Source organism: Rhipicephalus microplus, chromosome 3 (assembly GCF_043290135.1).
Source record: "Rhipicephalus microplus isolate Deutch F79 chromosome 3, USDA_Rmic, whole genome shotgun sequence".
Lineage (NCBI taxonomy): Eukaryota > Metazoa > Arthropoda > Arachnida > Ixodida > Ixodidae > Rhipicephalus > Rhipicephalus microplus.
In genome coordinates this window covers 10,117,703-10,132,136 of record NC_134702.1, presented here as the reverse complement: position 1 = coordinate 10,132,136, position 14,434 = coordinate 10,117,703, and the positions used below count along the sequence as shown (strand labels likewise).

The 14,434-nt window shown below is 42.8% G+C and overlaps 1 protein-coding gene across 2 annotated transcripts; it reads left to right on the top strand.

The window, feature by feature from the left end:
* Positions 1 to 336: 336 nt before the first annotated feature.
* On the top strand, positions 337 to 13,335 carry Arpc3A (Actin-related protein 2/3 complex, subunit 3A). Of its 2 annotated transcripts, none has more exons than XM_037433459.2 (7): positions 337 to 509; positions 1,731 to 1,830; positions 3,131 to 3,207; positions 6,644 to 6,712; positions 8,040 to 8,166; positions 8,513 to 8,607; positions 13,132 to 13,335. In XM_037433459.2, exons 1-7 carry the CDS (start codon positions 504 to 506, stop codon positions 13,201 to 13,203), a joined length of 546 nt encoding a protein of 181 aa, XP_037289356.1. In that variant the 5' UTR covers positions 337 to 503; the 3' UTR covers positions 13,204 to 13,335. The 2 variants fall into 2 exon arrangements, with proteins under 2 accessions (XP_037289356.1, XP_037289349.1); XM_037433452.2 differs by lacking the exon at positions 337 to 509 and adding an exon at positions 926 to 1,072.
* The last annotated feature ends 1,099 nt before the right edge of the window (positions 13,336 to 14,434 follow it).

The window sequence follows — 14,434 nt, the reverse complement described above, 5'->3', positions numbered from 1 at the left end:
CCGTTTTTGCTTCACCCGCACCGCTTGCCGCCGGCCACAGTGGACCCACTCCCCCATTCTAGTACACTCTACTTGGAAGTTTAGCAATGCACACATAAAGAAAAAAGACAAGGCATGTTAGATGCTGTCATTCACGCCTCTTGTAGTACATATGTGGCACCTCTTGTTGGCCTCTTTATAAACTGGTCGCAGATTTGTGTTGATTTTTTTTTAACGCAATAGCAATCGTCATATTGAAATTAATCTTTGCATACCATGCTTTTGAGTCGTTCCTTTTGTGCATCTTTTGCGTCGGTGACAGTAAACTAGGCTAGCGCATAGAGCCAATCCAAGACAATAACAACCGGCTACGCAAACCGAAAATATCGAAAATTTGTTATCAAGCGGATCCACCTATTCACTTCCCGTCAAGAGGCCGGTGTGTGGGTGGGAACAACTTTATTCCTGATTCTGGTGCACGCGTACCTTGTTGCTTTCAACTTCGTTTTCTCAATAATATCCTCATGCCGGTAAGTGGTCAAAATGTTTATACTGTGCCTTACCATGTTGAGTGAGTCTTCACCCCAAGAATAGCTGAAATTTGCACTAGTTTTCTACTTTGACTAATACAGGGTGCTCGCATGTTTAGGGCCGTAGTTCGTTACATATCGTTGGAGAACTCTATGCTATCTGTCAGGTCGGCCTGTATCACTGGAAAGAGCATCTTGGTGCTTTACTTCGTGCGGGGCCAGACTGTCGGCCCTCGTCGGCCGCTCTTATAAACAAGTGCTGCGAGAACCTGCCCCTCGCGAACTGTTTTCAAAGTTGCGTGTTGTACCAGTGAGGCGTGATACACACACAGGATCAAGTGACCCGTGAGAAGGACAAAGCTGTGGCGCGGTTGGCTGAATAAGCGATTACTCATTCCGTGTAGGGCGACGTGCTAGTTGCGCGTCTCCGCCGAAAGCACCCTCGCCGTGTCGGAGCAGTTGGAAACAGGCACCGCATTGCAGTTAGCTTGTCATCGCGTGAGCCCTTTTTACGCCGGACGTTTGCGAAGATGGATATAGAGGGATGGATGAAAAATTGCACGGTGCGTAATACTGCGATCTTCACTGTTTGATATTTCCGCAGGAGCGCTTTAAGTAGTTGCCCTTTGGCCGGGAAAGTACTACTGGTTCTCTTGAACATTTTATGCAGGTCATGTTTCTCTTCATTGCCGATAACTGATTCTGCATGACCTTGCGTTCAAGTAGTTTGGCGCTTATTTTCCGTCAGATTGTGAACAACATGGCAATGAAAGAAGATTCTATAGAAGCGCCGCCTTCTGCTGTACAGTGACGCCTTGTCTAGTTCACTCATCCACACATCCAACTACGTCTAGACGTATAGGGAACAAACGCCGCAATTGCTGTTTTAAATTTTTGAACATATATTTTTCACAATATTTCTCATTCAGCTGCTGTTTGGGCACTTAATTGCTGGGTATCTTTCTCCTGATAATGTTGTCAGCCATGCCTTGCATCAGTTTCGTTTCCCCTGCCTTTTTCTCTGCTTTTACTAATACATGATAGGGTCCTGGCTGATGTCTTATCACTGAGACCATTATAGGGCATCATTGCAGCTGTTTTGTGTTAGTCAAGATCTCCTAAAACAAGGGTCATGCAGTTTTAGTGATTTTAAATTAACACTGTGTGTCATGGTATGCATCGTATTGACATGGTATTAATATAGTATGCATCATAATCTAGGCCTACCACTCCCAATTTACAAATGGGTCAGCAGGATTGGTGGGCAATATGGCCATTCTTCCCATCAGGTCTCAGTACAGGGGCCCAGCACCGAAGAGCTGTGAGTACCACTTCTTAAAGTGTCTTTCCCTTCTCGGGTATTTTGGGAGGACCCTACCCTCAAGCAACGTTTACATTTATGCATGAATGCATTGGATTTGTAGGCAAGGTTTTTGAGAACGTCAAGGGTTGCATTTAAATGACCTGCATAAATAGCGTAATTTATGAAAGAAGGATTTTAAAGATCTTGCATTCTTACTGACCAGAGTGACGACTCAATCTAGCAGTCTGACCAGTTACTGACTCGAATCACTGAGAATACCTTAAACACACTTTCGTTACTGTTGTGTTTAATGGACAAGTGTACACATAGTGGATTATTCTTTAATGCAATGGCACACCTCTGCCTTAGAATGCAGGCTGCATGCTGTTATTACTTTGCATGCATGCATTAGTGCATGCGTCCAAAGTGGAGCACTGAATTTCTGCAGAAAAATTGGCTTATTGGGGGAAACACCTACAAAATGCATCGAGAAAGAGGAGAGTCCTTAAAGGTTAAATGTTGTGCACTAAGAACAGATGTCAGTGGATTGCAGAGAACTTGCTCTGAGTTATGATTTGGTAGTTTAGAACACGATTATGCTCAGTCTTCCTCTGGTGGGAGGACTCGCATGCACCCGTACCTGACAACTGTCCCCACTTTTTCATAATGCTTATTGCTGTGCAAATGTTGCTCTAAGTTTGGCAAAAAAAAACTAATTGCAAGAGTGTTTTGTTTTTGGGTCCCCAACTACACTCTTGGAAGTGTCGATCTCATAGTGAAGGAACACAGTATTGCTTACTATGATAAAATTGAAGACAAGGTGCGGCACTGCTAAGCTCAAGAATGTAAGTGCAGATCCCGGCTACAGCAGCTGCATTTCAATGAAGGCAACATGAAAGAACACTTGTGTGTCTAGATTGAGTAGTCGAATGGTCAAAAAAAACCTCAAGTGCCCTAAATCACCGTGGGTCAGAACTAATCCGGGGTCCCCTGCTACGGTGAGCCTCGTGCCAATATTTTTGTCTTGGCTCGTAGAACACCGTAATTTTGTTGTTCATAAGTTTCGTGAACTGTTAGATTAATATCTTGTACAGTTTGGTTAAGCAGAAATAAAAGCCCTATAGGGCTAAAAAGAAATACCTCACTTCTAAATACATGCAGCATCCACATATGACCCCTGTGAGAATTGACCTTGTGGTTCTCACTGCATTTTTTTTAAAAATACCCATCATATTTTGTACGTAATTCTTTTTTTGTCATTGCCTGTCACAAAATAATATGAGTGGCAAAGTCACATGTCATATGTTTTCTTTTTCAGCCGATGAGACTGACATTATTGATGAAGCACTGTATTATTTCAAAGCCAATGTTTTCTTTCGAACGTATGAAATAAAGGTGAGTATGCAGCTCCTGAAAAGGCTCGGTTTGATTATCAGACACCTGTAAAGAACCTCCAACAATGCACTATATAGCAGTATCTTGTTCATTTGTTCCTGTTCATGATTTTCAGAGTGTAAGCGTTAGTGATAATGTTATTAAGCAAAACTAGACTATGTTCCAAGGAACTTGTTTTGTACGTCTTCCCAGGTAGTAAGCCTATTCCACTTTTTTTTTAATCAAATGTATAAAAGGTTTTCCTAGTATGTCAGTGTTCAATCTTCACCTGGAGATTCCATTTTGCAGATTAGTACTTTTTTTTTTGCTGGGATTAATTACTACTTCATTTCAATTTATGAAAACCACCTAAATTATCTAAACCATCACCACAACTTTATAAGCCGCATTGGCATGAAAAGTGCAGTGACACATTTGAATACCCTGTACCAAATTCTGACATGGTTTAAAGGCCCCTGCAACACCTTCAGAAAACATTGCCAATTTGTTGTCGAGGCTCCCAAAAACAAACAAGCCAAACATTGTAGCATGGTACGGGGCTTAGAATGTACAATTCTCAAAGTCAACCAGAAATCGCTCCTCTTCTCTCTACAAATGATGCCCATGTCCCCAGTGGTTGACTGATTTGAGCTTTGTCAACTGTATAGTGACCGTGGCCACCTAGGCATGACCACCTAGTATGCGCACTCACAAATGCACTGCATATTTGCAGTGTATTTGTGAAGAAAAATGTTCGAAGAAAAATAAGAAAAGAAAGTGCTCTATGTAATGATGTGTACCGATGAAGAGACACATCTTCTTGCCCCTTTGTCATCCCGCTCCTTGCATAGTTTTCATCTTGCTCGCTGGCACAAAAGAAAAGAGAAACTGCTTGAAGCATGTGACACATTCCTGTAACTTTACGCGATGGCTTCTAATGATGCTTGCTACATGTGATTTGTGTACCATCATGCGCTAACACAGTAAAAGCTTGCTTATTTAAGTTCAGTTAATTCGAGCTTGCAGTTAATTTGAAGTGACACCTTGGTCTGAACAGATGCCTTGGCTCTTTTAGACATGCATACTATATTTGCATCATTATAGCATGCCCCAGATTGCAGCATGCTAGTAGTTCTACATAAGAAAATTGAAAATGATCACCTGATGCTGATTTTGCTTTTGAGCTCGAATGTGCCGTACACACAAATCTGAGGGCTATATTTAGCAAAAAAAAGTGTATGTTTATATAATTGTGTGCATATGGTGAGCACCCTACTGTAATAAAGCATCTGCTACTATACTTTCAAATTATGACCATTATAGTGAGATTTATTTTTGCATGTCCCTCATTGTGCACAATTAGTGTCCAGGTAGAGGCCAATGATTGCCATGCCAGCTGTTGCGGGGTGGCTCTGACTGCAAATGAACTTGCGCTTGTGGACATGGCAGCTCTGCATGCATGTTTATTGGGCCTTTTTAAGGACGATAGCCTTTCTTGGGGACCTTCGACAAAAAAATTTTGGTCAGTCTGCCTGTACATTTGTCTGTTTGTCTACCCTTAACGATACCTCAAATGGCCGACCCCATCCGCAGCACCCACCAGTATTGCTCAAGATTCAGCGTTCATACTTGTGCAATTGTCAATTAAAAAGCAATCATTGCGCATATCTGAGGTACCATAACAATACGTCGTTGTTTTGTATGTGCACCTTTATACTAGAGAAGGCACACACAAGTAATTCTAAGGGCCGCAGCGTTAAACACTCTGCGCTGACAATGCAACGCAGTGCTCAAAAAGGCAAGTGTTACCAACGCTTTGCTAAATCGGCACGGTGGTGGCACCTACCCGTCGCTTTGCGCTGTACACCTTATCGCCTCCGGGAATGGCATGCATCTTTTTTTGTAAGCGCGAATGCCTTCCTTCATTTTCAAAGATAACTGGCAGATGGCGCTCGCGTCTAATGTGCCTCAATGCACTTGTTCGCCTCCGCTGCACACTCGAGGCACTCTAACGCAGCAGCGCCTACAGAATACCTTTCACCGATTTTCTTGCGCAGAACATCAAATAAAAACGCCCCGCCGTGGTGGTCTAGTGGCTAAGGTACTCGGCTGCTGACCCGCAGGTCGCGGGTTCGAATCCCGACTGCGGCGGCTGCGTTTCCGATGGAGGCGGAAATGTTGTAGGCCAGTGTGCTCAGATTTCGGTGCACGTTAAAGAACCCCAGATGGTCAAAATTTCCGGAGCCCTCCACTACGGCATCTCTCATAATCATATGGTGGTTTTAGGACGTTAAACCCCACATACCAACATCAAATAAATGTTTTGTTCACTCTCTCCAGACACAAGACTATCGTCTTTCGGCGGCATTTGCAATGTACCATGCAGATCCAGGGCCAATTTTTTGGTTACAAATCTACATACACTGATAATTCTGGCAATATACATTCAGCTGAAAGCTAGTGCTCATCCCATTGTGTCTTTCGTGTCTGTGTCTGGAAGCACTCATACCATTTGAGGCACAAGCATGCTTTATTTGCGCTTAATAGGTGTTTGATGTAACAGTGGAAGGGATTCACTGTTGAATTACCTGTATTAACGTTAAAAGCATGCATATCTCTGCTCTTTGTTTTAAGTGCGAAGGACTTAAGTGTGTTTGGCATTCGTGTGCTATCGTCGTTGCTTGATGTAACGCTCCATGTGTGGCATATTGAGCGTGCACTCGTGACGAGAAGTCTTTTTCGTCTTGTTCTTTGAGCACCTTGATTATGATCACTTACCATCCTCAGCAAAAAGTCTAGTGTGCTTGGCATAACAGTGGCAAAACCATGCATAAGTATAGATAAAATGATAAAGCAAATGTGAAATAGTAAGAGAACAGGAAAATATATATAGAAAAATAGAGAGAGCAAGAAAGATGAACGAACTGATAAAGAGTGAAGAAATAAATAGCAATAAAGGCAAAAAAAGAGGGGGGAAACGAAGAAGGGAAAAAAATAAAATCAAAACAAAAAAGACAGCCCAGCTCCACAGTACCTTCAGGCTTGGCACCCCTAGTGCAAAGCTCTCTTAAGTTTCTTTTTTTTTATCATTAGTTACAATTCTATTATCAATAACATACTCCTCACCCGCAGTGGTAGTGTAGTGGCCATAGAGTAGCACTGCTGCGTTTGTAGCCATAACACGACTGTGGGGAACCCACTGTTATAGGATCATCATGCAAAAACGTCTGCAGTTTGGTCTGGATTTGGAGCTGTTCGTCACAATTGTGACCCGTATGTCTTCATTCAGCAAAAGCTATGCTAATTTGCCCAAGATCTTTTACATTCACCCTACTTGGCCAGTACTAATTGCAGAGATTCCCTACTACTACATGCCTCATAATCGTAGCATAGTAGTACTGGCACATATTACCCTGGAAGCCCATTTAATAGTGTATTTTTTTGTCCTGATTTTCAGAATGAGGCTGATCGTGTACTGATATACTTGACGCTCTACATTTCTGAGTGCTTGAAGAAACTCCAGAAGGCAAGTTTGGCATGATTTGTTGTTGAAGCTGCACTGCCAGCTGTTATCACTCATGCCATTGCCGTTTTAAGAACTCGGCATAAGTCAACTTTAATAATACTGCACATGCCACTCTAGCAAGGTTTCAGGTTCAGTCCCTGGCCCTGCCGGCAGCAAGTTACCTTTTCATCTGCCTTACTTTTTTCACATTTATGCCATATTTACTACTAATAATATCCCCTACACTTGGAGTTAATGTCCGCTAGTTTTCATTACCTAATATTGTGTCTAACAAAGGAAAAAAAACGAGTTCCTAAAAATTTCCACCTTTCCTTCTAACTAACAAGTAAGCTTTTTTGGAGAACTGAGGCTGCAAAAAAAGTGCATCAGTACATAAAAATATTGCGGAAAGCACATGTAAAATTTATGAAGCGATGATAATATGGTTTGTTGTGATGCCCAGTGATGCTGCAGGGTGTTCTTAATTAATTCACAAATCATGCAGCAAGTGTGTGAAATTGGGCAGCGTATTTCACAAATTTTTATGTTGTAACATAGTTGGCCTGAAATTTCAGCCATTGAACTGTTCCTCACTATTGAATAAACGTAGCAGACATATTCCAAAGCACTTAAACATTTTGTTCTTGAAAGGAACAAAGAAATAAGACTTGCAAAGATACGCATAGTTGGTAAAATCTGTACACATGTCCATACACAGGCACTGAAAAAATTTTGTACATGCCTGCAAGCTTTCTGGAACCTTATACTGATTCTTACACTGAAGTAAAATCCCAACTAGTTAGAACATTTTTGCGGTGGTTGTACGAGCACCAATTAAACATATCTCTTGTTTTTTCTTTGTGCACAGTTTAGGGCAGCACTTCTTCAGAAAGAATAGTCACTGACTGATTTTTTATACATTGATTTCTTTTTTTGTGCACATCAGTTTTACGGGCTTGTTCCCACGACAACTTCACCTAGTGATAAAACAAATGTGCACAGCTTACCGACATATCAACTGCGGTTACGTGAATATTCAGTGAACATTTTACATAATCATTTTGCTTGTTAAAGTGTGACTTTTCCTCCTGGCAGTGATAAACAGGGTTCAGAGCAAGCCTCAAGGTGGAGATAATCTTCTAACTTAGAAATCTCACTTAACTTTATGCTCATGAAAAAATTGCATGCCACTCTGTTTTAATAAGTTCAAAAGGGTTGAAGTGCACCAGCTGCATCCCCTCCTCCCCCTGTAATGTGTTGTCTCTTTGCTGTCGTTTCACACTTAGTTCTAACTCTAAAAAAAACCACCCAGTCTCGTTTCTAACCTAGCATGTTTTTTACATAACAGTGCTCAAACAAAAACCAAGGTATCCAGGACATGAAGGCACTCGCCATCTCCAAGTTTGACATTCCTGGAGAAGCAGGATTCCCTTTAAATCCAGTCTATGCAAAGCCTTCGTCTCCAGCTGAAGCGGGTAAGGCCATGTCTTGCTGAGGAATTTATTGTTGAACCTGTGCTTTATATTTCTGTTTAGTTCCTTGCGTACTTTTGGCGTGCTAGTTGTGTCTACCGTACTTCCACTGTTGCAGCTGTAGGCATGGGATGACATTTCAGTTTCACATTGTTTGTGTGCACAACAGAGTAAGACATCATTGGTGCCAAGCTTCCTAAATGGTGCCTGTGTTGTCTGATTTACCGTACTTCATTTTAATTCCTGGCATGAGCTGAGACAAGCTTCATACACACTCTATATTTTACTGATTTCTTTATTTCATTACACTATCGGCGAAATTGGACAAGAATGGCTCATTTCATTTCAGAGACAATGCGGGCTTACCTTACACAGCTGCGGCAAGAATGTGGGCAACGTCTGTGTGACAAGGTTTTTGACAGTGAGACTGGGAAGCCAAGCAAGGTGAGGGAATTTAAGCACTCTACAGCGAGACTTGTTGTGAGATCACGACGACAGCTGATTGTGTGGCCGTAGTTATCCACCGCTGGCATCAATAACCACTATTGCACTAAATAAGACGAAAATTTCTAAGATGTTATGGGATTCAAACCTGGGCGCTCTGTGTGACAGTCCAGTATTCTACCACAGAGCCATGCCTATGCTTTAAACTCGTTCGAAAAAAAGACTAATGTAGGCTTCATCTTAGGCAGGGAATCTTGTTAGCATGTGCAATGTAGCATGGTAGAAAAGTGAAAAAACTGGTTGTCACACAATGGGAATTGAGCAACGAGTGGTTTGTTAAAATGTTCCAACTAGGAGTGTGTGAATATTCGAGTTTTGAATTCGAATGAAATTAATATATAATCAAATAATTTGACAGGAGAAATGTCTCAAATGTGACAGCTTAGTCAGAGTAAAGTGGCTAAAAGAAACACTAATAATGTTGCAGTAGGTTTTCGTTAAATCTTTCACCAATATTTTGGTTCGGGACCAAGCTCGTGTTTACTTTTAAACGAGATTGTCATTTCCACGCATCACTGCTCCTGCAAAGAAGGCCAAGAAATAGACTGGGACATTGTTGAACTGCTAACGTAGAAAAATAAATAACCCGTACACTGAGCTCATACCTTATAGTCAAGAGGTTAAAAAGTACTTAGTGAGCCCCTGATCCCAAGAAAGGATGATCCCTTGAAATACTGAAAAGAGCATGGAGCTGCACTTTATCCAGGTATCGCCATAGCCGCTTTGCAGTACCTTCTCATCCCTGCTACTAAGGCGACCAGTGGGTGCATGTTTTCAACTGCAGTAAACACCAGTACATCATGGCAAGCAATCGTGAAGCCAGGTCATGTGGAACAGTTCATGTGGTCGGTAGTAGTCATTCACCACATCATGTGCTCGAGGACACAGCACATTTAATTTGTTTGTTCTTTCAATTTTCAATGAAATCTGTTGTATTAGATATTCAGTTCGAAATTCAATATTTTTGACCACTATTCGGCTAGATTTAAATTCAATTTGTGGGGAAATTTTGCTATTCACACTCCCCTACTTCTGACCCGTGACAATAGACTGCCATAATTCATCATCAGCCGCAGGTAAAAGTGCACATAATGCCTTACAGATTTGTAGTGGGCACCAAGCTTTATGTGATGTAGGGTGGTAGGAGAGTAACAAGCAGCTGTCACACAATAAGAATTGAACGTGCGGGTCGTTGAATGCTTCCAACCCATTACAAAGGGCTTAGCTAGAATTCTTTGTCATCAGCCGCTGCACAAACGAAGTGCACATACAGTGAAAGCTCGTTAATTCGCACCTCATTAATTCGAACTTTCGGGTTAACTCGAACTGATGGTCATGGTCCGGCCACAATGTATAGGCGTCTATGAGTTAACCAACTCGTTAGTTCATGCGCGCATCGGCTCCTCTATTGATAATTCGAACTGCGCGCCGCTGCGTGGTAGTATTTTTATGCTTCCGCCGCAAGCTTTTACGGCTCTACGATAGATGGCGCAAGGGCTGAGCGCAAATCAATCCAATCCAATCTAGTGCCTGGATACGTGGCCACGTGGCGTCATTGCACGACTGCGACAGGCTACGCGTGGGTGTTCTGTGGGCGACTGCGCGCGCTCTTCGCATCGTGTGGTGGTCGTGTTGGACGCCTCCCCGTGTGCTTTGTGTGCCACACATTCAGTCGCTAGGCCTCGTGTGCGTCAACGCTACGAAGTTGTTCAGTGCCGTGGGTTTTGTGACGGTGTTGCCTTCGACTGCTGGACCTAGCATACCGCACTTAGTGTACATGACTTCTCGCGGAAGAGGACAGAGCGCCAAAACGCTCAAGGAAAAGGTAGAAATCCTTTGTGAAGTGGACTGTGGGAAAACAAGCAAGCTTGAAATCGCAAGGAAGCATGGAATCCCAAAAAGCACTCTTTCAACATATATCAAGAATAAGAGAGCGATTGAGGAGGCCTACGCAACTGATGCGTTCACCGGCAGTCGCAAGAGGCTTCGCTCAGCGAAGCACCCCGAATTGGAGCGCGCAGTGCTCACGTGGATCAAGGAAACGAGGAGCCAAAACATCCCACTGAGCGGCCCTATCGTTATGGCGAAAGCAGCAAACTTCGCGCTTCGCCTCAACATAGATGATTTTAAAGCTTCGGAGGGCTGGCTTCATCGTTTCCGAGAGAGACACGAGATTGTGTTCCGCACTGTGTCTGGTGAAGGCAAAGAAGTCAACAGCGAGACATGCGCAAAGTGGCAAAGCGGTGCTTTGCAAGAACTGCTTCAAGAGTACTCGCCCCGCGATATATTTAATGCCGATGAAACGGCATTATTTTATAAGCTGCTGCCAAGTAAAACGTTGACGTACAAAGGCGACACCTGTGCTGGCGGGAAGAGAAGCAAAGAGCGCGTTACTGTCTTGGTCGCAGCAAACATGGATGGTACAGAAAAACTACCGCTGCTGATCATAGGGAAGGCCCTGAAGCCTCGTTGCTTCAAGAACATCCGCACACTACCGGCAGAGTATACAGCCAACAGCAAGGCATGGATGACGCGGGAAATATTCAAACAGTGGCTGATAAAGCTTGACCGCAAGTTTGAATTAGCTCACAGAAGCGTGCTCTTGGTAGTCGATAACTGCTCAGCGCACGTGGTTGATGTGGACTTGAAGGCGATCAAGCTCTCGTTTCTGCCGCCGAACACAACGGCAGCCTTGCAACCAATGGACCAAGGGGTCATTAAGAACTTGAAATGCTTTTACAGGCGCCACATGTTGGAGCGTTTGGTGTTGTGCGCCGCCGGTACAAAAGGCTACGACGTGACGCTGCTCTCGGCCATGCATATGTTGGTGCGGGCCTGGGATCAGGTCACGGCAACAACTGTTGCCAATTGCTTCCGCCACAGTGGCTTTTGTGTGGCCATTGAGGGCACAGCGGGCGAGCTCGATGAGCGTGAGGCCGACGTCATTCCTGCCGGACTGCGGGATGCGCTGGGGGACGTGAACTTCGGCGACTACGTCGATGCAGATCGCAGTGCAGTGGTCTGTGGCACTATCACCGACGACGATATCATCGCCCAGGTGACTGGCGAGGAAGCACTCGTCGTCGACGTGGGTGAGGACGAGGAGGATGAGGCGCCGACGCGTCCGACAGCTTCGGAGGTAATGGAGGCTATGCGTGTCGCGCGCCTCTTCTTCAGCTTCGAGGAAGATGAAGAGGATGCCTTCCGCCACGTTCGCGCATTGGAAAACAAAGCGATGGCAATCACTTTCAAAGAAAGGAAGCAGAAAGTTATCACAGATTACTTTCGCAAATAAATATTTTGTCTCATCTTCAAACAAACCGATCTCAATTCTTGCTGTTTTTTCAGTGAATTTCGTTAGTTCGAATTCGGTTTAATTCGAACTCATTGGGCATCCCCGCGAAGTTCGAATTAACGAGCTTTTACTGTAATACCTTACAGATGTGCTTACCATGTTTCTCTGCACAACAAATAATAGTAAAGGGATGATTCATGGCCTAGTGGGTACCTTGCGTATGTGCTTGTATTAAATGCCCTGAGAGAGTCTGCAACAGGCTCCAGAAAGGGCACTGTTCCAGGTTTCGCTGTGACGATGCTTCGTGTTCCACGCTGGCCTGGTGATTTTTGTTTTGAGATATTGAGAATTGCGTGCATGAAATTCTTCATGAATTCAGAGGTGATATCTTGTAAACGTACCTTTTGATTTATAGGACACCTTCTGATCTTTTTGCTGTAAACATATGTCAACTTATGTCCATGTTTGAGCCTTGCCTTGGAGTTGAATGCCTTGCTTTGTGATCAAAACATAACAAAAGAGGGGACATTTGTACTACAGCATGTATTAAAAATGACTTGTATATATAGTAATTATTCACCTTAAACGTTCATATTTCTACTGTAGTGTGTGTGCATTGACAAAAAAATAATTCGTAGGATAATGCAGCTGTCGTGCAAAATGTTGGATTGAAGGAACCCTGAAACTGTTGAAACACTCCGAACTCTCCCCTCCGGCTACATGGAGCAGTCACTCTGCAATTTACAGTGCACCAGTAGACGATCGTAGAAGGCAAAACCTAGTTCAAGAGAAAAAGCGCAGCTTAGGAGGAGGGCAACCTGTAATTGCTATTGTCATCCTTGATAAAAGGTGTTTTACTTAAATTCAGGTGCAAATTATTTACACCAGCTGTAGCCTTGATCACTCGCATAACTTCAGAAAGCCATATTAGGGACTACTGTTTCACAATGCTTGTATGTATCGGCTTTCATGAATGAACTGTCTGTATCATCTGTAGCTTGTATCTCTTCATAGTGCTTTGTCTTTGGTCGCACTGTGACTTCATAAAAAAGAATTTAAGATATTGATAATAGTGAGTTTGAGTTATGCTGCTGGTAGTTTATTTCCACAGTCAAATTTATTAAATCAAGCTTAAAGTTTTTTTAAAGGTATTCTTTTTATCTTTACAGTGGTGGCTGTGTTTTGCAAAGAGGAAATTCATGGACAAGAGTCTGTCTGGGTTTGGTCATACTTATCAATGACAGGCATAGCACGTACTGTGACACCTTGCCTTTTTATGCAAGTGCCAACACTTCTGCAAAATGTAGATTCAGTGAGTGATCGAGCACTACATTTTAATCAGTCTCCATGAAATAAATTAAAACCAAACATGACGGCAATTGCTTTCTTTTTTAATATTGAGAAGGTTCTGGCATACAGTTATGAATTGGTGTTGCTTGTGTGCATCACTACCTGTACGTTTCACTTTCTTGATTTGCTGATGCCTGTGTACATTGTTTTTTACCATTTAGTTGAAGATGTTTGCATTTGCCTGAAACACTAAAAAAATATGTTATTTCTTAGTTTGAATTTCAGCAGCATCTTTTGTTTTTTAGTACCTAAAATTTTTTTGGATACCTAAATAACTGAAAAGAAAAAGTATTTGTGCACTTTTTTTTGTGATTTTTCACCTTCCACCGTGACAAATTTTTAATAGCTATGATGCTTGAGATGGTGTCTGTCAACATAATAAAATTTTCTCAACTTAAATTTGCACATACCTTCAGGGAAGCATCAGAAGAAACATTGACATTTTGCAGTGTGTGCAAAAGCAATGCAACACTTTGATGTGTCAGGTCACATTAGTTAAAATAACAGTGGTGTATTATAATAAAGCCAAAAAGCTTTCTGACTGCTTATTCTCATGTGACCCATAAACTAATCAAGTTGCTGTCATGGTGGCTTACGATAGATTGCTGGTGCTGACCTTCTATATATATACATACACATACAGTAAAGCTGTCTTAGTCCAGCCGGTGCCAACGTTGTAGTGGGTGTCACACCTGGAGAAGCTAGTGGATAGACTGAGCACCAGGGTAAAGAAGGAGCTTTATAAGAGAGAGAGGAAAGTTTTACATTATCAACTATAAAGATAATGTGTGACTGAAGGTGGTACAAAGAACCTTGTGGCTGTACAGTGCGGAAAACTGGACCGAGAGCACAGAGCTATGTCATAGACAGGCAGCACTGTGTCCTTTATGTCCTTTGTTCCGTTCTGCGCATTGTTCTGCCACAATGTTCATGAACCAAACAGCTTACCTAAGAACACTTGTGGAGTATAAGAGTTGCGGCTGTAGTGGAACATTACTAGCATGGCTGTGCTTGTCATGCCTAGCAGGAGCGCTTGCAATGCTGCATCTGTTGCAGTGCAATCGTGACAGTAATACGTGTTTTGGGCAGATGAAATGGGCCAAAATGGCACTGTAATGCTAC